The 22,399-nt window shown below is 36.6% G+C and overlaps 1 protein-coding gene and 1 long non-coding RNA gene across 5 annotated transcripts in view; both read left to right on the top strand.

Annotated features, from left to right (window-relative positions):
* The first annotated feature begins 853 nt into the window (after window positions 1-853).
* LOC111792143 (DDB1- and CUL4-associated factor 13-like) lies at window positions 854-5,508 on the top strand. Its single transcript, XM_023673473.1, has 17 exons — window positions 854-987; window positions 1,068-1,157; window positions 1,252-1,363; window positions 1,794-1,821; window positions 1,949-2,047; window positions 2,137-2,203; window positions 2,288-2,322; window positions 2,408-2,482; window positions 2,562-2,657; window positions 3,215-3,278; window positions 3,375-3,428; window positions 3,690-3,775; window positions 3,879-3,939; window positions 4,027-4,091; window positions 4,241-4,346; window positions 4,618-4,706; window positions 4,940-5,508. The coding sequence occupies exons 1-17, from the start codon at window positions 922-924 to the stop codon at window positions 5,100-5,102; spliced, it is 1,356 nt and encodes a 451-aa protein (XP_023529241.1). The 5' UTR covers window positions 854-921; the 3' UTR covers window positions 5,103-5,508.
* Window positions 5,509-5,862: 354 nt separating this feature from the next.
* LOC111792551 overlaps window positions 5,863-22,399 on the top strand; it is a 40,217-nt gene continuing 23,680 nt past the window's right edge. Inside the window, exons 1-9 of one of the 4 annotated variants that reach the window (XR_002814807.1) lie at window positions 5,863-6,127; window positions 6,849-6,967; window positions 8,360-8,407; window positions 9,287-9,445; window positions 9,843-10,069; window positions 10,392-10,515; window positions 10,996-11,100; window positions 11,181-11,253; window positions 11,392-11,474. This is a non-coding gene — a long non-coding RNA (uncharacterized LOC111792551). Of the gene's footprint in view, window positions 6,128-6,840; window positions 6,968-8,359; window positions 8,408-9,286; window positions 9,446-9,842; window positions 10,070-10,391; window positions 10,516-10,995; window positions 11,101-11,180; window positions 11,254-11,391; window positions 11,475-22,399 lie in introns of all 4 variants that reach the window. The other 3 variants (XR_002814806.1, XR_002814808.1, XR_002814809.1) reach the window with 3 other exon arrangements.

Raw genomic sequence — 22,399 nt, 5'->3', positions numbered from 1 at the left:
AATTAAAGTTACTTTTCGAGTCAAGATAAATTAAAATGCTATACATGGCGGTGATTTATGAGGTGATTTATCAAGTACGAAATAGCATTTTTGCATTTTAGTTTTAATGAAATTGTTAGGATGAATTAATTTATTTATCTATGCTCATATTGCAACGACGTGTTAATGGGTACTTGATATATCGACCGACGAATATCGAGAAGCCTTTTTGCCCCTGTCACTGCCTTCTTATTGTTGGGGAAGCCCAAAGTAAAGGCATGAGAGAGCTTATGCTCAAAGTGGGTAATATCATACCATTGTGGAGAGTCGTGTTCGTCTAACATGGTATCAAAATCATGCCCTAAACTTAGTCGTGCCAATAGATTGGTAAATCCTCAAATGTCGAACAAAGGACTCCAAAAGAAAAATGAGTCACTCTTCGAAGGCAGTAAAAAATGATTAGGACTCCAAATGAGTCGAGCCTCGATTAAGGGGAGGCGTGCTTTGTTTGAGGGGAGGTGTTGGATGATGAAAGTCCCACATCGGCTAATTTAGAGAATGATCATGAATTTATAAACAAAGAATACTATCTTGATTGGTACGAGTCTCGAAACCCAAAACAAAGCCAAAAAAATCCCGTTCTACCTTCAAAATATTACTTTCTTTCAAATAAAAAAAAAAAAAAAATCCAGTTTATTTATATATTTTTAAAAAATATTAGTTTCAAATAATTTTTTAACAGATAATTTCCATTTTTAATATAATTTAAATTTAAAATTTATGATATTATAATAAATTAAATAATATAATATAATAAGCAATATTATTTATAAAAATAAATATTCCAGATCAGTGCAGGGTTTAACGTCTTCTTCTTCTGCTACATCTAGGGTTTTTCTCTCGGTTGTCCTCGTCTGTCCTCCCTTGCATCCTTTATCAAGAATGAAGGTCAAGGTAATATCCCGCTCCACTGATGAATTCACTCGAGAACGAAGCCAAGACCTTCAGGTGATTAATAGACGCAAACTTTTTTTCTTTGTTGAATTTATTTCTTGCTACATGAATTGACATCGTGTTATTTGCATTAGAGGGTATTTCGGAACTTCGACCCCAATCTCCGAACGCAAGAGAAGGCGGTTGAGTATGTTCGCGCTATTAATGCCGCGAAATTGGACAGGGTAATGACATGATTTGAAACTATGGTTTCCGTCAGCTGATTTGTCTAGCAATTTCGAAAGTTTCTTAAATTTTCTTTTGCTTTCTGTGTTTTAGATGTTTGCAAAACCATTTATAGGAGCCATGGATGGGCATTTAGACGCTGTTTCATGTATGGCGAAGAATCCTAATCATTTGAAAGGGATATTCTCCGGTTCGATGGATGGAGGTAAGATTTTCAATATTCCAGCTGCTAGTCTAATGACTTGATGTTTTTAGTCTTTTCTTTGGTGTTTGTAAAGTTGGCAGAGATTAGGTTGGAAGATTTTAGAAAATTTCCTCCCTTGTGTTCGTTTGTTAAAATCTTGTGGGTTTTTTTGGTTAACAACTGTACAGTTGTTGGAACCTTATACTAGAATCTTAAATTTTAATTTGCAGTAGCTTGTTATTTTCTATTTCCACCATTGAGATTTTCTTTATATACTGTAGTGATCTCCATCGATACATTTTAATTTGAAGCAGTTTAGTAATCTCCATCGATTAATTGTACTGCACTGCTCTTGCTGCATTCAAACAATGATATAATTTGTCATGCATAGTAGTTGTTTTATATCTGACTTTATCTTTGCTTTGTTTTATTTTTGTTTTTTTGTCTACAGATATTCGCCTATGGGATATTGCTAACAGGTAATGTGATGCTTCCCACCTTTTGGTGTTTGAAATTTTGTTCTTATAGTGACTCAAAAATTTAAAAGAGAGATATAGCACCGTAATTAAAAATCCAAAAATAAATGCTAACCCGTATACAATATAGGCGAACGGTTTGTCAGTTTCCTGGACATCAAGGTGCTGTTCGAGGCCTGACTTCATCTTCAGATGGACGCATCTTGATATCATGTGGGACAGATTGCACGTAAGTCACCATTATTATATTCTATGTACTTTAGAATGTTACATAATTTTCTACCTGGGGACCAAACTTTGTTTGTTTGTTTGTTTTAGTGTCAGGCTATGGAATATCCCAATTCCCACTCTGAATTCTTATGAGACTTCAAACAATTCATCTGAGGTGTGTTATTGAATTATCTACATGCTGCATTGAAGAATTTTTTTGTACTATTACCAACTAACATCTTGAAAATCATACATTCAGCCTCTGGCAGTTTATGTTTGGAAGAATGCTTTCTGGTGAGTTTTAAATTTTAGAAAGTTTTTTCTTTCCTTCTTTCGATCCAAGTTATCTTTTTATTTGAGCCAAAATTTTTATTTATAGGGCTGTTGATCATCAATGGGATGGAAATCTTTTTGCCACGGCTGGTGCTCAACTAAATATCTGGGATCACAACAGGTATCCATCGCCATTCATTTAATTCAGTACTTTCCTTTATTCTTGTTATATATTGAGGATTTTTTAAATTTTGTTATAGGTCTCAACCAGTGAGCAGTTTTGAGTGGGGAACAGACTCAGTTATCTCTGTTCGTTTCAATCCTGGAGAACCCAATGTCCTCGCAACATCAGCTAGGTATGCATGATCAGTCGTGGCCTAACTGCCATTCTTTATTCGTATGAGCAAAGATGCCAGTTTACTTAATAATGGTCTATGCGTAATGCTTGTTATGCACTTTTTAGTTTGCACTAGGTCTATTCTTTCTCTATCTCCTGCTGTTTAAGGCAGTAATCTTTTTCATTCTTGCTGGAACTGAAACGTCAAATTCTTAACCGTAAACAAATTTTAAACTAATAAGTTCTGTGCATTTTTAGCTGGATTAAAAGTTACATTTGGTAGTTTTTCTTTATGTTTATCTTACTTTCCCATGTCTGGAAACTGTAATATTCAATTAAAAAGTTGGTTCTTTTTTGTGCTTTGTTTAATAGTTACTACTGTAATATTCAAGTAGTGTGAATTTGAAATTTTGAACTAGCTCTATCAGAAAAAACAGGACAGATATTGAGCTAGTAATGACATTAGATCCGGTAGAATTTTCTGTGTTGCCAATTTGTTTACTTTCAGAAAATTTTCAACTTTGTATGATGATAATAGTTTTATCCCTCTATGTTGTTCTTTGTCTTGTCTTGTAGTGATCGAAGCATTACGTTGTATGATTTGCGCATGTCATCCCCCGTAAGGAAAATAATTATGCAGGTATGATAGTGGCGGTTAGTCAAAGGAGTTCCTTCTTTGCGAAAACGATCTTTTATTATGTTTCTTGTATTCTTATGGTTACCTTTCTTGTGACAGACGAAGACAAATTCCATTTGTTGGAATCCAAGGGAGCCAATGAACTTCACTGCTGTAAGCATTTTAAGATTCTTATTCCTGGAAGTTGTTGTCTTAGCTTTTTGGCTCATACTACTTACATCCTTGTGCATTCATTATGATTAATCAAATCTTCTTTGCTCTAATGTATATTAAATAGTTTAAAGCATTCATCATTATTGAATTTTCTAATTAGCCTTGACTTTTTAATGTTATCTATATCTCTTAGCCATCTAGTATGTATGAACTTGTTCTTCATTCCCGTCAGCATGACATGTCTTATGTTATGAATTGCAGGCAAATGAAGACTGCAACTGTTATAGCTACGATTCTAGGAGACTAGACGAGGCAAAATGTGTGCACAGAGATCATGTATCTGCAGTGTAAGATACGGACTTGTGATTTTTGTTTGTAAGAACTAGAGTGCCACTCCTAATCTTCATTCTTTATTAAAACCCATCTGAAGATTCATCTTTTTGTTTTCAGAATGGATATTGATTTTTCACCGAGTGGTCGAGAATTTGTTACTGGCTCATATGATAGAACAGTGAGTTATAGCCCCCGGTTATTTTCAGCCATTTATATCTTGTTTTCCAAGATATGTTATTGAACTTGTCATGTATTAATTCTGCAGATAAGAATTTTCCCGTATAATGGGGGTCACAGCCGTGAGATTTATCATACCAAAAGAATGCAAAGGTTTGATCCATATTCATTATTTATAGGTTTATCATTTGATCGTAGCCTTCCAATGTACTACTAGTTTCAATACTTAAGCGATTGCTCAAATATGAACAGCAACTGATTCTTTTGCGCTGATGTTACTCTCTCCTTTTTGGTATTTGTAGGGTCTTCTGTGTCAGGTTCAGCTGTGATGCAAGCTATGTAATATCAGGGAGTGACGACACGAACCTTCGGCTTTGGAAGGCTAAAGCATCTGAACAATTAGGAGTTGTAAGAAATCTTCTATCTGTATTTTTGCTCTGTTCTGCACTTGTTCGATCTGGATGCGTTTATTTTTCAGTTTCTCTTTTGATAAAATACCCAATATTTTTACCAAAAGAACTAATTCATCAACTTTATTCTATAAAAGCTTGCATGAAAACTACTATGATCAGGTGGAACATGATGTTAGTCTAATTTTTGATGTTGTAATGGTTAATGTTTGTAATAACAGTTGATAGAAGCCATGATTTGCTTTTAAATTGAATTAATGTTGCTGCAGCTTCTTCCAAGGGAGAAGAGAAAGCATGAATATCAAGAGGCTGTTAAGAATCGTTATAAACATCTTCCCGAGGTTAAGCGTATTGTCAGGTAAGAATCGTGTCGACGTTCATTATCTGTTTTCCTACCTGCATCCGATATTTTCATTAGCATGTGTATGTATAACATACACCCAGATTTAGTTGGTTTCTGTTTTACTAGTTGAAAGGGGATTCCTCATCTCCCTTTTCTTGTTGTGAAGTGCCGTTTCCTACGCTGTTCTCGGGTAATAAACCGTATTAGATAGGGGTTTTGAAACTACGTTTTTTGGTTCGTTATCGCAGGCATAGGCATTTACCTAAACCAATATTCAAAGCTGCTGCCCTCCGTCGCACTATTGTCGATGCCGAACGAAAGAAGGCTGAGAGGAGGAAAGCTCACAGCGCTCCTGGGAGCATTTCAACTGTACCACTCCGTAGAAGAAGAATTATCAAAGAAGTTGAGTAAACTAACTACGAACCAGGAGAGGAGGGGACAATTAGAAACTCGTGAGCTTCGAAGGATTGATCGGTAAGGTTCTTAACATTACGATTCAGGCATCAGTACTCAAGATTTTTCCAATACCCTGCCCTCATCCCATGGTTTCGACCAACAGTTGAACGAGCGTAGGAGTGAAAATTTTGCCGTGTTGTACAAATTCTTGATTGTCGATCGAGTAGCTCGACGTCTTGCTAAACTATACCAAAGTAACCTTTGGCTTTCAGCTTGTTTAGCTTTATGAATGTGTTAAACCTCATCAAATTTTAGTTCTTTGACTATATTTAGGCCCTGTAATACCCAACTCAGACGATGTCGATTGGCTTTAGTTTCGTGTTTCGACTTCCCAATGATCAATACAAATTACATATCAGCACGTTGTTCTATGAGAAACTCCTATATATTGCTGTTACGTATAGTGCTCCTTCTAGTGGCCTAGATTTACGACTCCAAAGCTTTCACATGTTATTCGTGAATTATAGTATAGTTTGAAATACTATTCATAATTTAATGAGAGGTGATATCGAGAAAATAAATGAATAAAATGTGAAAAATTGATCATCCGACCTTAAAAATGTTGAACGATAAGTAATTTTAAACAATATATTACAAGTTATTGGATATTTTAAATTTAATGTTTATTTATTTTTTTTTCTATTGAAAATTTATAATAAACTAATTTAATCTTAAAAAGAAAAAGAAAAAGGAAAAAAAGGGAAAGAAATGAAAACCCCCAAATTTCTCGGGACGCGGCGGCTGGGTTGGACAATGAATGCCCCCAGTCCAAGACGGGAGCTCTGTTCGTTGTGGCTTGCACAGAATTTCTCGCCGCGTCCTCATATTTGCCGATGGCTTCCTTCGCTGCTAGGGCCATTTTCCGATCCTCCTCCGGCAAGGCTACGGCTCTTCTGAGTGCCGGAGCCAGAGCGGGCTCGGCTCGTTCAACATTTCGCATTTCTTCCGAACGATCTTTCTCTCAGTGTGCTGTATGTAAGGTAATTTCCTCAACAGAATTTGATTTCAACGAAGTGTGTTCAAACTAAATCAACTATAAAAACTGTGTGAGTTGAGTTAAGTGCGAGGATTGAGGATCGAGATAGGGTATTTGTGCGGATATAGATCTGAACAAAAGTTGATATTGTTAGAGGAACACGACTCTCCACATTGGTATGATATTGTCCACTTTGAGCATAAGCTCTCATGTGGCTTTGCTTTGGGCTTCCTCAAAAGGCCTCGTCCCAAAGAAAAGCCATGAGAGCTTATGCTCAAAGTAGACAATATCGTACCATTGTGGAGAGTTGTGTTCGTCTAACATGGTATTAGAGTCATGCCCTAAACTTAGTCGTGCCAATAAATTGGTAAATCCTCAAATGTCGAACAAAGGACTCCAAAAGAAGAGGAGTCAATCCTCCTCGAAGGCAAAGTAAAAAATGACTAAGACTCCTTAGAATCGAGTCTCGATTAAGGGGAGACGTACTTTGTTCGAGAGGAGGTGTTGGATGATGAAATCCCACATCGGCTAATTTAGGGAATGATCATGGGTTTATAATAAAAAAAATACTATCTCCATTGGTGCGAGGCCTTTTGGAAAAGCTCAAAGTAAAGTTATGAGAGATTATGTTGAAAAAGTGGATAATATCATCGTGGAGAGTCATGTTCAACAAATATGAATAGAAAATAAGGTAGTAATGTTTTTCTTTGTGTGAAGGATTCCAGTTGAAATGAGCTTGTGTGTGGAGTCCATGTTTCCGCTCCATTCTGCTACTTCTTCGGCATTGATGACTCCGATGATGCATTCTGTCGCTCGCCATAGTTATGGTTGGCTTTCGGAAGAGGTACTTTCAATCTCTTCTTGTTCCTCTAGTGGTTTCTAGGAATTGGACTAAGTTATGATCCAACTGTATCCATTTTCATGCTCGGCAATCATACTAGGATGAATTTTTACTCTTTTCAATCTTCTTATGCTGCGAGTTTGTTGTTTGAGTTTCTTATTATTGTTGGTATGAATTAAAACCTGCTCGGTTAGTTGAATAGCTTTGTTAGTTACTTGGATTGCCTTTGTTATGCACAACACATTGGAATACTATCTTCATTGGTACGAGACTTTTTGGGGAAACCCAAAGCAAAGCCATGAGAGCTTATGCTCAAAGTGGGCAATATCATACCATTGTGGAGAGTCGTGTTTGTCTAACAGACCCAACTGTAGCCATTTTCATGCTCGGCAATCATACTAGGATGAATTTTTACTCTTTTCAGTGTTCTTCTTATGCTGTGAGTTTGTTATTTGAGTTTCTGATTTTTGTCGGTATGAATTAAAACCTGCTCTGTTAGTTGAATAGCTTTGTTAGTTACTTGGATTGTCTTTGTCATGCACAACATTTGGAATACTATCTCCATTGGTACGAGGCCTTTTGGGGAAACCCAAAGCAAAGCCATGAGAGCTTATGCTCAAAGTGGACAATATCATACCATTGTGGAGAGTCGTGTTCGTCTAACAGACCCAACTGTAGCCATTTTCATGCTCGGCAATCATACTAGGATGAATTTTTACTCTTTTCAGTGTTCTTCTTATGCTGTGAGTTTGTTATTTGAGTTTCTGATTTTTGTCGGTATAAATTAAAACCTGCTCTGTTAGTTGAATAGCTTTGTTAGTTACTTGGATTGCGTTTGTGTTTGTGATGCACAACACATTGGAGGATAACTTGTGATATACACAATTGATCCTTCAAATTTGGACATTAGAATGCAGGAAGAGTACTTGTTCTTCTACAAGAAACATGAACATTTGGTTGTTTTCTTATTTCTTTCCAATGCCTTTCATCTCTTTTAAAAAGAAAATATTTCCAATGAGAATTTGAGTTTACCATTTTAAGAACAAAATTAAAGGCTACATATGCAGTTGGTTGTTTGCGCGGGGAACTTGTTATTTAGTCGTTTATATGTCATGCTTATATGTTACTTAATTACGACCAGGGTGTAACCTAACAATCCGGACCAATCCAACTCGAATTAGAGATTGGATAGGGATGAATTAATATTTCGAGTTGGATTGGGTTGGGTTATTTTTTCTGAACCCGAACTGACTCGGTTCGGTTTTGAGTTCATAGGACAAAAACCTCAAGTTGACCCAAACCAAACAAATGGTATAAGATCGCATACGCTAAAAGACAAGCATATTCAGAGTTTGGCAAAGTAGTAATTTGAGCTTACTAGAAATACTTTTGTAGGTTGTGGGCCAAATTGGATGGATAAAAAGGAGGGATAAAAAATTAGAGGTAATTTTAAATTCTAAAAGTATTTATTATGCATGTTGCAACATTATATACATCTTATTTTTATTATAATTTTAAAAAATTGATCTATACTTTAATTTATTATAATAAGTGTTCAATATTTTATTTTATTGTTGTTGATATATATATATTTTTTAATGATTATAGTTAATACCTTCTGTTTAAGATTCCATCGAATAATTATGAATGGTTAATTAATAAATTTTTTTAATTTTTTTTAGAAGAAAGTTAACAACCCGACAACCCAACCCGAAAATAGAGGTTGGATTGTAAAATTTTTTGGGTTGAATTACCAATCCAACCAACCCGAACTTTTGGATTGGGTAAAAAAAATCCCTCAACCGAACCGAACAAAATACAACTCCACTTAAATTTTTGTATTTTGCCAAGTTCACGTGACATTTTTTTTATTTTAAAATAATATACATACATGTCTTTTTCTCTTCCCCTCAACCCTTCTCATTTTGTAAAGAACTAAACTTTTTTTAGTGGAAACTCTAAACTAAATCCGTGTGGTGTCGTGTTTAAATTGTCATTTCAAATATTTATTTTTTAAAAAAATTATTTTAATAATATTTAAAGTATTGAGCAGCATGTGAAAAAAAAAAAAAAACAAAACAAAAAAAAAAAAACAAAATATTATCAAAATAAAATCAGAAAAATCCCTAAAACTACGGATGATGAAGAAATCGGTTAAATTACCTAGCCGTTGGTATCGTTGACCGTTTTCCACGGTCAAAGTCAAATGGTCTTCATAGCCGTTACCCCGCTTATTCGGATGCCAGCTGTCTCGGCCCCCGCGGGGATCATATATATCCCTCTCGCACTCGCACTCGCACTCACACTCACACTCTTCTTCAGGACATTCTCGCACTAGAATCAGAGCGCTCCATCAACGGCCTCTTCCCTTCTGAACGTCAGTTGCCGAATTCAAACGCTAGATAATTACCAAGCAATCGGAGAAAGAGAGAGCAGAATCGAAAGGAGTTTCTCGCCTGATCTCGGTGATGAAAAGTAGAGGTAATGTAATTTGATTTCAGCCTTTAGTTTTATGGGTAATTTGGTCTTGAATACTCTGTTCTGTGTTGAAATTTTAAAGGCGCAGTCGGCTACTCCGATTTAGGGGTTTATTGGAGAAATTCAGATGTTATTCTGATTTAGGGTTCACTCGAGCTACTTCAGAGGTTAATCGAAGGATCGGATCGTTCTTTTTCTTTTTTGCTTGTTATCGACACCTTTTGTAATTTTCGTGGTTTCGATTATGGAGGATTAGGGCGTTTTTAGTAGGTTCATTGTTCGTTCTCATGGTAACGTGATTATGTCTTGGATTCTTCGTTTCATTCCCCATCATCTTCTATCTCTTCTCTGTGTGGGGAGCCAGGGAACAAACCTGATATTCAAATTTATGTGTTGGCAGAAGAGAAGAGAACGGCGAACTCTCATGTCATTGAGATTGGTTCCGATAACAGAGTGGGGAGGAACAAAGCAGTTACTCTTGATGAAGTGATTGCTTGGGCAAAAGAAGACCAGTTGGTCCTGTCATTGAGGCCGAAGTCAGACGCTCGATCATTACCAGGCCATCGGAGGAAGAGAGAGCAGAATCGAAAGAAGTTTCTCGTCTCGTCCCGGTGATGAAAAACAGAGGTAATGCAACTTCATCTCAGCCTTTAATTTTATGGGTAGTTTCGACTTGACTGCTCTGTTCTGGGTTGAAATTTTAAGGGCACAGCCAACTATTCCGATTTAGGATTTTAATGTGGAGAACTTCAGAGGTTAATCAAACAATTGTTCTTTTTTTTTTTTGCCTGTTATCGACACCTTTTGTATTTTCCGTGGTTTCGATTACGGAGAATTAGGCGTTTTTAGTCGATTTTGGACTCTTCGTTTCATTCCCCGTCATCTTCTATCTCTTCTTTGTGTGGGGAGCCAGGGGACAAACCTGATATTCAAATTTATTTGTTGGCAGAAGAGAAGAGAACGACGAACTCTTATGTCATTGAGATTGGTTCCGATAACAGAGTGGGGAAGAACAAAGCAGTTGGTCCTGTCAATTCAGGCCGGTGGGATTTTCGCATCTGCTAGGAATACTGGTATGATTCCAAGCCCAAGGCTGTGAAGTTGAATTTACGTTTTTGGGGTCGTATGAAGTAATGGTTGTTTATAAGTTTATAGTTTTTATAATTGTTGTTTATACTGGTATGATTCCAAGCCCAAGGCTGTGCACTTTTTTTTTTTTTTAATTTTTTATAATTTGCATGTGATTTCAGCATAAATGAAGGGTTTTACTACAATTTCTGGACTAATTAGTCGTAAGGCTCTCATAGTTGAGTTGAGTTGAGTGTTTGTTTCAAAGCTAGCCAAAACATTTGAGATCGAGGTTGAGGTTATCTTGTTGTTACATGCATTTGTGCATACACTTACATTATGGAAAAAATACATTTAAGATTTTCAAACAAGTATATTTTATGATTGATGAAATTTGTTACGTTGAATCATTTTGCTTTTCAACCACTTGAGTTTTGAGAATGAGCTTTTGGATTCTGAATTTTCTCTTACGAACATTCCTCTAGGGTCATGATGATGAACGATATGAGATATATACTAGTGCCTGGATCAATTTTTGAGACTGATTTGAGTCTTGGGTAATGATGGCAATCAATTTGTTGAAATCGAAGGTACTTTCTTTGTTCAACTTACTGATTTGTCTGAATCAGATCAATGCCTAATTATTTTTTTCATTAATGATATCATGCAGGACGGTCCGGTTCATGTAAAGTTTGTTGTAAACAATTAGGGATCCATGAAATATAACCACACAACCCACTAAGGTAAGCCATTGCTTTTACAAAACTTTTGTCATTCTATTTACAGGTCAAACTTTAACAAAAATAGTTTGACATTATTGTTCATATTTTATTTGCTATTGGAGAAGATTTTGATTAATAACCATGTTATGAAAATTTCAGATAGAAATCGAGGACATAGATGAAGATAATGAAGTTGAGGTCAAGGAATCAAACTCTGATTGCTACATTCAACACTCCATCACGTAAGAAATTTTCTATTTGACATCATAAACTACCTTATGTGTTGCCTAGATCTCACGATAATTACGTTATTGGCAACGTTGTGGTCCTAATAGTGTTAGATTCCTATATTTAATCTTTATTATATCTTTGTTTTTTCTGTTTGATGTTCTTTGTGTTCTACTAATATCATGTTTTTGGTTCAAGAGTAAACTATTAGTTAAAGTTGAAAGGGTTCATGAGTAAGAAATTAAATTACGTTTTTCTATTTTATGAGTGTTTTAGGTAGTTAGTGAAACGAGTGAAAAACCATGCAACTATAATGAACCCCATGAATCTATCTCAACATTCCAATTTCCAAAGAGATAATGTAAAACTCAACGATAAAAGAATCCCATNTTTTTTTTTTTTTTTTTGGCCAACCCCTCCATATTTTAGTCTTCTACTCTACTCCCATTTCAAATCAAACAACTAAGAGCACATCATTGGTCATTACATACTCCACATTCAGCATAAGAGAAACAAAATTCAGAAGAATCGTTCATGAATAAGAGACAATGATGAGTGGTGAGGTGAAGAAAGAGAAAAATAGGAGAAAGGGATGGAAAATTAGGGCTGGTGCAGACTCATCGGGGCATCGGGAAGGGAAGGCTAGGGCATAGAGAGCACTCTGAGTTTGTCCTTTCCTCTCCATTTCAGTTTCATCCCCCCTCATTTTGTTTGTTTGGCTTATGACTAGGCTTTCTCCAATGTTTCATTGCCACATCATCAATATAACAATTTATTCTCATTATCCTTCCTAGGTCAAGGATTAAGCTTGTAAAACCAAGAAAAGAACATAAGGCGTTTAGTTCTCAAAGAACCAGTCTTGTACAAGAAGGAACAAAAGGAACATCTAAGATACGATTTTGAAGGAACAACCTTGATTATGTCAAGGTTTGTTGAGCGTAAAGATGATAAGTTCTATGAGATATAAGGAAACACAAGGATGACCAAGGAAGACTTGTCAATCTCAACAAAGGATATTGAGAAGACACTCAAAAGGAACAAATGCTGGAACTAGAAAATGCCTTAAGGCATAAGTTAAGAACTAAATACTACAACGGCTAATCATAAAGATTATGGAAGGCCAAAGGTAGTTACAAGATTAAGGAAGGTCTTGTAATACCAAGAAAAGAAGAACTTCAGAACTAAAAAAACCCGACTTGTATAAGAAGGAACAAAAGGAACATGTAAAATACGACATTGAAAGATGAAAAGCTCTACGATATAAGGAAACACAAGGATGACCAAGGAAGACTTGTCAATCTCAACGAAGGATGTTGAGAAGACACTCAAAAGGAACAAATGTTGGAACTAGAAAACGCCTTATGACAAAAGTTAAAAACTAAAGGCCACAAGGGCTGATTATAAGGATTATGGAAGGCCAAGAGTAGTTACAAGGATTAAGGAAAGCCTAGTAATACCGAGAAAAGAAGAACTTAAGACCCAAACAATCCGCCTTGTACAAGAAGGAACGAAAGAAACATCTAATGTAAGACTTGTCAATTTCAACAAAGGACGTTGAAAAGACAGTCAAAATGAACAAATGCCGAAACAAGAAAATTTCTTAGGGCATAAGTTAAGAACTAGAGCCTACAAGGGCTAATTGTAAGTATTAAGAAAGGCCAAGGGGAGTTACAAGGATAAGAAAAGACTTGTAATACCAAGAAAAGAAGAACTTAAGACCTTAAGACCCAAAGAACCCAGGTTGTACATAAAGGAAAAAAAAATACATCTAATATAAGATCTGACACTCTCAACAAAGGATGTTGAGAAGACAATCGAAAGGAACAAATCTTGGAACAAGTACACACCTTAAGACATAAGTTAAGAACTAATGGCCACACGTGCTGATTATAAGGATTATGGACAACCAAGGGATGTTACAAGGATTAAGGAAGATACCGAGAAAAGAAGAGCTTAAGACCCAAAGAACCAATTAAGGACTAAAGACCACAAAGACAAATTATCAGGATTATAGACAGCCAAGGAATTTTACAAGACTTGACAATCTCAACAAAGGATGTTGAGAAGACAATCGAAATGAACAAATCTTCGAACAAGTACACACCTTAAGCCATAAGTTTCGAACTTACAGCCACAGGGGCTGATTATAAGGATTATGGACGACCAAGGGATGTTTCAAGGATTAAGGAAGATACTGAGAAAAGAAGAGCTTAAGACCCAAAGAACTAATTAAGGACTAAAGACCACAACGGCTGATTCAAAGGATTATGGACAGCCAAGGAAATTTAAAGGACTTGACAATCTCAACAAAGGATGTTGAGAAGACGATTGAAAGGAACAAATCTTGGGACAAGTACACCTTAAGCCACAAGTTAAGAAGTAACGGCCACAATGGTTGATTATAAGGATTATGGACGACCAAGGGATGTTTCAAGGATTAAGGAAGATATCGAGAAAAGAAGAGCTTAAGACCCAAAGAACTAATTAAGGACTAAAGACCACAACGGCTGATTCTAAGGATTATGGACAGCCAAGGAACTATACAAGACTTGACAATCTCAACAAAGGATGTTGAGAAGACATCGAAAGGAACAAATCTTGCAATAAGTACACACCTTAAGACATAATTTAAGAACTAACGGCCACAAGGGCTGATTATAAGGATTATGGACGACCAAGGGATGTTACAAGGATTGAGGAAGATACCGAGAAAGGAAGAGCATAAGACCCAAAGAACCAATTAAGGACTAAAGACCACAAAGGCTAATATAAGGATTATGGACATCCAAGGAATTTTACAAGACTTGACAATCTCAACAAACGATGTTGAGAAGACAATCGAAAGGAACAAATCTTGGAACAAGTACACACCTTAAGCCATTAGTTAAGAAGTAATGGCCACAAGGGCTGATTATAAGGGTTATGGACGACCAAGGGATGTTTACAAGAATTAAGGAAGATTTCAAGAAAAGAAGAGCTTAAGAGCCAAAGAATCAATTAAGGACTAAAGACCACAAAGGCTGATTCAAAAAGATTATGGACAGCCAAGGAACTTTACAAGATTTGACTATCTCAACAAAGGATGTTGAGAAGACAATCGAAAGGAACAAATCTTGGAACAAGTACACACCTTAAGACATGAGTTAAGAACTAACGGCCATAAGGGCTGATTATAAGGATTATGGACGACCAAGGGATGTTACAAGGAGTAAGGAAGATACCGAGAAAGGAAGAGCATAAGACCCAACGAACCAATTAAGGACTAAAGGCCACAAAGGCTTATTATATAGATTATGGACAGCCAAGGAATTTTACAAGACTTGACAATCTCAACAAAGGATGTTGAGAAGACATTCAAAAGGAACAAATCTTGGAACAAGTACGCTCCTTAAGACATAAGTTAAGAACTAACGGCCACAAGGGCTGATTATAAGGATTATGGATGATGAAGAGATGTTACAAGGATTAAAGAAGATACCGAGAAAAGTAGAGCTTAAGACTCAAAGAACCAATTTGGGACTAAAGACCACAAAGACTGATTCTAAGGATTATAGACAACCAACGAATTTTACAAGACTTGACAATCTCAAGAAAGGATGTTTAGAAGACAATCGAAACGAACAAATCTTGGAACAAGAAAACACCTTAAGCCATAAGTTAAGAACTAACGGCCACAAGGGCTGATTATCGGATTATGGCGACCATGGGATGTTACAAGGATTAAGGAAGATATCGAGAAAGGAAGAGCATAAGACCCAAAGAACCAATTAAAGACTAAAGACCACAAAGGCTTGTTATATGTATTATGGACAGCCAAGGAATTTTACAAGACTTGACAATCTGAACAAAGGATGTTGAGAAGGCAATCGAAAGGAACAAATCTTGGAACAAGTAAACATCTTAAGACATAAGTTAAGAACTAACAGCCACAAGGGCTGAGTATAAGGATAATGGACGACCAAGGGAAGTTACAAGGATTGAGGAAGATACCGAGAAATGAAGAGTTTAAGACCCAAAGAACCAAATAAGGACAAAAGACCCCAAAGACTTATTATAAGGATTATGGACCGCCAAAGAATTTTACCAGATTTGACTATCTCAACAAAGGATGTTGAGAAGACAATCGAAAGGAACAAATATTGGAATAAGTACACACCCTAAGCCATAAGTTTAGAAGTAACGGCCACAAGGGCGGATTATAAGGATTATGGACGACCAAGGAATGTTACAAGGATTAAGAAAGATACCGAGAAAAGAAGTGCTTGAGACCCAAAGAACCAATTAAGGACTAAAGACCCCAAAGACTGATTTTAAGGATTATGAACCGTCAAGGAAATTTACCAGACTTAACCATCTCAAAAAAAGATGTTGAGAAGACAATTTAAAGGAACAAATCTTGAAACAAGTACACACCTTAAGCCATAAGTTAATAACTAACACGGCCACAAGGGCTGATTATACGGATATGGACGGCCACAAGGGCTGATTATACGGATTATGGACGACCAAGGGATGTTACAAGGATTAAGGAAGATACCGAGAAAAGAAGAGCTTAAGACCAAAAGAACCAATTAAGGACTAAAGACCACAAAGACTAATATAAGGTTTATGGACAGCCAATGAATTTTACAAGACTTGACAATCTCAACAAAGGATGTTGAGACGACAATCGAAATGAACAAATCTTGGAACAAGTACCCACCTTAAGACATAAGTTAAGAACTAACAACCACAAGGGCTGAGTATATGGATTATGGACGACCAAGGGATGTTACAAGGATTTAGGAAGATACCGAGAAAGGAAGAGATTTAGACCAAAAGAACCAATTAAGGACTAAAGACCACAAAGACTAATATAAGGTTTATGGACAGCCAATGAATTTTACAAGACTTGACAATCTCAACAAAGGATGTTGAGACGACAATCGAAATGAACAAATCTTGGAACAAGTACCCACCTTAAGACATAAGTTAAGAACTAACAACCACAAGGGCTGAGTATATGGATTATGGACGACCAAGGGATGTTACAAGGATTTAGGAAGATACCGAGAAAGGAAGAGATTTAGACCCAAAGAACCAATTAAGGACTAAAGACCACAAAGACTTATTTTAAGGATTATGGACATCCAAAGAATTTTACAAGACTTGACAATCTAAACAAAGGATGTGGAGAAGACAATCGAAAGGAACAAATCTTGTTACAAGTACACACCTTAAGCCACAAGTTAAGAACTCACGGCCACAAGGGCTGATTATAATGGTTATGGACGACCAAGGGTTGTTACAAGGATTAAGGAAGATACCGAAAAAAGAAGAGCTTAAGACCTAAAGAACCAATTAAGGACTAAAGACCACAAAGACTGATATAAAGTTTATGGACAGCCAAGGAATTTTACAAGACTTGACAATCTCAACAAAGGATGTGGAGAAGACAATCGAAAGGAACAAATCTTGTTACAAGTACACACCTTAAGCCACAAAGTTAAGAACTCACGGCCACAAGGGCTGATTATAATGGTTATGGACGACCAAGGGTTGTTACAAGGATTAAGGAAGATACCGAAAAAAGAAGAGCTTAAGACCTAAAGAACCAATTAAGGACTAAAGACCACAAAGACTGATATAAAGTTTATGGACAGCCAAGGAATTTTACAAGACTTGACAATCTCAACAAAGGATGTTGAGAAGACAATCGAAATGAACAAATGTTGGAACAAGTACACACCTTAAGCCATAAGTTAAGAACTAACGGCCACAAGGGCTGATTATAAGGATTATGGATGAGCATGGGATGTTACAAGGATTAAGGAAGATACGGAGAAAAGTAGAGCTTTAGACCCAAAGAACTAATTAAGGAATAAAGATCACAATGGCTGATTCTAAGGATTATGGACAGCCAAGGAATTTTACAAGACTTGACAATCTCAAGAAAGGTTGTTGAGAAGACAATCGAAAAGAACAAATCTTGGAACAAGTACACCCCTTAAGACTAACGGCCACAAGGGCTGATTACAAGGATTATGGACGACCAAGGGATGTTACAAGGATTAAGGAAGATATCGAGAAAAGAAGCACTTTCTCCAAAAGAACCAATTAAGGACTAAAGCTCACAAAGACGGATTATAAGGATTATGGACAGCCAAGGAATTTTACAAGACTTGACAATCTCAACAAAGGATGTTGAAAAGACAATCGAAAGGAACAAATCTTGGAACAAGTACACACCTTAAGACATGAGTTAAGAACTAACGGCCATAAGGGCTGATTATAAGGATTATGGACGACCAAGGGATGTTACAAGGAGTAAGGAAGATACCGAGAAAGGAAGAGCATAAGACCCAACGAACCAATTAAGGACTAAAGGCCACAAAGGCTTATTATATAGATTATGGACAGCCAAGGAATTTTACAAGACTTGACAATCTCAACAAAGGATGTTGAGAAGACATTCAAAAGGAACAAATCTTGGAACAAGTACGCTCCTTAAGACATAAGTTAAGAACTAACGGCCACAAGGGCTGATTATAAGGATTATGGATGATGAAGAGATGTTACAAGGATTAAAGAAGATACCGAGAAAAGTAGAGCTTAAGACTCAAAGAACCAATTTGGGACTAAAGACCACAAAGACTGATTCTAAGGATTATAGACAACCAACGAATTTTACAAGACTTGACAATCTCAAGAAAGGATGTTTAGAAGACAATCGAAACGAACAAATCTTGGAACAAGAAAACACCTTAAGCCATAAGTTAAGAACTAACGGCCACAAGGGCTGATTATCGGATTATGGCGACCATGGGATGTTACAAGGATTAAGGAAGATATCGAGAAAAGAAGAGCTTAAGACCCAAAGAACCAATTAAGGACTAAAGCCCACAAAGATTGATTATAAGGATTATGGACAGCCAAGGAAATTTACAAGACTCTCAATAAAGGATGTTGAGAAGACTATCGAAAGGAACAAATCTTGGAACAAGTACACACCTTAAGCCATAAGTTAAGAACTAATGGCCACAAGGGTTGATTATAAGGGTTATGGACGACCAAGGGATGTTACAAGGATTAAGGAAGATACCGAGAAAAGAAGAGCTTAAGACCCAAAGAACCAATTAAGGACTAAAGACCACAAAAACTGATTGTAAGGATTATGGACAGCCAAGGAATTTTACAAGACTTGACAATCTCAAAAAAGGATGTTGAGAAGACAATCGAAAAGGAACAAATCTTGGAACAAGTACACACCTTAAGTCATAAGTTAAGAAGTAACGGCCACAAGGACCGATTATAAGGCTTATGGACGACCCAGGGATGTTACAAGGATTAAGGAAGATATCGAGAAAAGAAGAGCATAAGACCCAAAGAACCAATTAAGGACTAAACACCACAAAGGCTTATTATAAGGATTATGGACAGCCAAGGAATTTTACAAGACTTGACAATCTCAACAAAGGATGTTGAGAAGACAATCGAAAAGGAACAAATCTTGGAACAAGTACACACCTTAAGTCATAAGTTAAGAAGTAACGGCCACAAGGGCCGATTATAAGGCTTATGGACGACCCAGGGATGTTACAAGGATTAAGGAAGATATCGAGAAAAGAAGAGCATAAGACCCAAAGAACCAATTAAGGACTAAACACCACAAAGGCTTATTATAAGGATTATGGACAGCCAAGGAATTTTACAAGACTTGACAATCTCAACAAAGGATGTTGAGAAGACAATCGAAAAGGAACAAATCTTGGAACAAGTACACACCTTAAGTCATAAGTTAAGAAGTAACGGCCACAAGGGCCGATTATAAGGCTTATGGACGACCCAGCGATGTTACAAGGATTAAGGAAGATATCGAGAAAAGAAGAGCATAAGACCCAAAGAACCAATTAAGGACTAAAGACCACAAAGGCTTATTATAAGGATTATGGACATCCAAGGAATTTTACAAGACTTGACAATCTCAACAAAGGATGTTGAGAAGACAATCGAAAGGAACAAATCTTGGAACAAGTACGCACCTTAAGACATAAGTTAAGAACTAACGGCCACAAGGGCTGATTATAAGGATTATGGACGATGAAGGGATTTTACAAAGATTGAGGAAGATACTGAAAAAAGAAGAGCTTAAGACTCAACTAACCAATTTGGGACTAAAGACCACAAAGAGTGATTCTAAGGATTATGGATAACCAAGGAATTTTACAAGACTTGACAATCTGAACAAAGGATGTTGAGAAGACAATCGAAAAGAACAAATCTTGGAATAAGAAAACACCTTTAGCCATAAGTTAAGAATTAACGGCCACAAGGGCCGATTATAAGGCTTATGGACGACCCAGTGATGTTACAAGGATTAAGGAAGATACCGAGAAAAGAAGAGCTTAAGACCCAAAGAACCAATTAAGGACTAAAGACCACAAAAACTGATTGTAAGGATTGTGGACATCCAAGGAATTTTACAAGACTTGAGATTCAAAAAGGATGTTGAGAAGACAATCGAAAGGAACAAATCTTTGAACAAGTAAACACCTTAAGACATAAGTTAAGAACTAACAACAACAAGGGCTGAGTATAAGGATAATGGACGACCAAGGGAAGTTACAAGGATTGAGGAAGATACCGAGAAAGGAAGAGTTTAAGACCCAAAGAACCAAATAAGGACTAAAGACCTCAAAGACTTATTATAAGGATTATGGACAGCCAAGGAATTTTACAAGACTTGTTAATCTCAACAAGTAATGTTGAGAAGACAATCGAAATGAACAAATCTTATAACAAGTACACACCTTAAGCCATAAGTTTCGAACTTACAGCCACAAAGACTTATTATAAGGGTTATGGACGACCAAGGGAAGTTACAAAGATTAAGGAACATACCGAGAAAAGAAGAGCTTAAGGCCCAAAGAACCAATTAAGGACTAAAGACCACAAAGACTTATTTTAAGGATTATGGACAGCCAAAGAATTTTACAACACTTGACAATCTCAACAAAGGATGTTGAGAAGACAATCGAAAGGAACAAATCTTGGAACAAGTACGCACCTTAAGACATAAGTTAAGAACTAACGGCCACAAGGGCTGATTATATGGATTATGGACGATTAAGAGATTTTACAAGGATTAAGGAAGATACCGAAAAAAGATAAGACTCAAAGAACCAATTTAGGACTAAAGACCACAAAGACTGATTCTGAGAATTATGGATAACTAAGGAATTTTACAAGACTTGACAATCTGAACAAAGGATGTTGAGAAGACAATCGAAAAGAACAAATCTTGGAACAAGAAAACACCTTTAGCCATAAGTTAAGAACTAACGGCCACAAGGGCTGATTATACGGATTATGGACGACCAAGGGATGTTACCAGGATGAAGTAAGATACCGAGAAAAGAAGAGGTTAAGACTGAAATAACCAATTAGGGACTAGAGACCACGAAGACTGATTATAAGGATTATGGACTGCCAAGGAGTTTTACAAGACTTGACAATCTCAACAAAGGATGTTGAGAAGATGATTGAAATGAACAAAACTTGGAATAAGTACACATCTTAAGACATGAGTTAAGAACTAACAGCCACAAGGGCTGAGTATAGAGNCGACCAAGGGAAGTTACAAGGATTGAGGAAGATACCGAGAAAGGAAGAGTTTAAGACCCAAAGAACCAATTAAGGACTAAAGACCACAAAGACTTATTATAAGGATTATGGACAGCCAAGGAATTTTACAAGACTTGACAATCTCAACAAAGGATGTTGAGAAGACAATCGAAAGGAACAAATCTTGGAACAAGTACACACCTTAAGACATAAGTTAAGAACTAACGGCCACAAGGGCTGAGTATAAGGATTATGGACGACCAAGGGATGTTACAAGGATTAAGGAAGATACCGAGAAAGGAAGAGCATAAGACCCAAAGAACCAATTAGAGACTAAAGACCACAAAGGCTATTATAAGGATTATGGACATCCAAGGAATTTTACAAGACTTGACAATCTCAACAAACGATGTTGAGAAGACAATCGAAAGGAACAAATCTTGGAACAAGTACACACCTTAAGACATAAGTTAAGAACTAACGGCCACAAGGGCTGATTATAAGGATTATGGACGACCAAGGGATGTTACAAGGATTAAGGAAGATACCGAGAAAGGAAGAGCATAAGACCCAAAGAACCAATTAGAGACTAAAGACCACAAAGGCTTTNCTAAAGACCTCAAAGACTTATTATAAGGATTATGGACAGCCAAGGAATTTTACAAGACTTGTTAATCTCAACAAGTAATGTTGAGAAGACAATCGAAATGAACAAATCTTATAACAAGTACACACCTTAAGCCATAAGTTTCGAACTTACAGCCACAAAGACTTATTATAAGGGTTATGGACGACCAAGGGAAGTTACAAAGATTAAGGAACATACCGAGAAAAGAAGAGCTTAAGGCCCAAAGAACCAATTAAGGACTAAAGACCACAAAGACTTATTTTAAGGATTATGGACAGCCAAAGAATTTTACAAGACTTGACAATCTCAACAAAGGATGTTGAGAAGACAATCGAAAGGAACAAATCTTGGAACAAGTACGCACCTTAAGACATAAGTTAAGAACTAACGGCCACAAGGGCTGATTATATGGATTATGGACGATTAAGAGATTTTACAAGGATTAAGGAAGATACCGAAAAAAGATAAGACTCAAAGAACCAATTTAGGACTAAAGACCACAAAGACTGATTCTGAGAATTATGGATAACTAAGGAATTTTACAAGACTTGACAATCTGAACAAAGGATGTTGAGAAGACAATCGAAAAGAACAAATCTTGGAACAAGAAAACACCTTTAGCCATAAGTTAAGAACTAACGGCCACAAGGGCTGATTATACGGATTATGGACGATCAAGGGATGTTACCAGGATGAAGTAAGATACCG

This window comes from Cucurbita pepo, chromosome LG04 (genome assembly GCF_002806865.2).
Source record: "Cucurbita pepo subsp. pepo cultivar mu-cu-16 chromosome LG04, ASM280686v2, whole genome shotgun sequence".
Lineage (NCBI taxonomy): Eukaryota > Viridiplantae > Streptophyta > Magnoliopsida > Cucurbitales > Cucurbitaceae > Cucurbita > Cucurbita pepo.
This window is presented reverse-complemented; position numbering and strand designations above follow the sequence as displayed.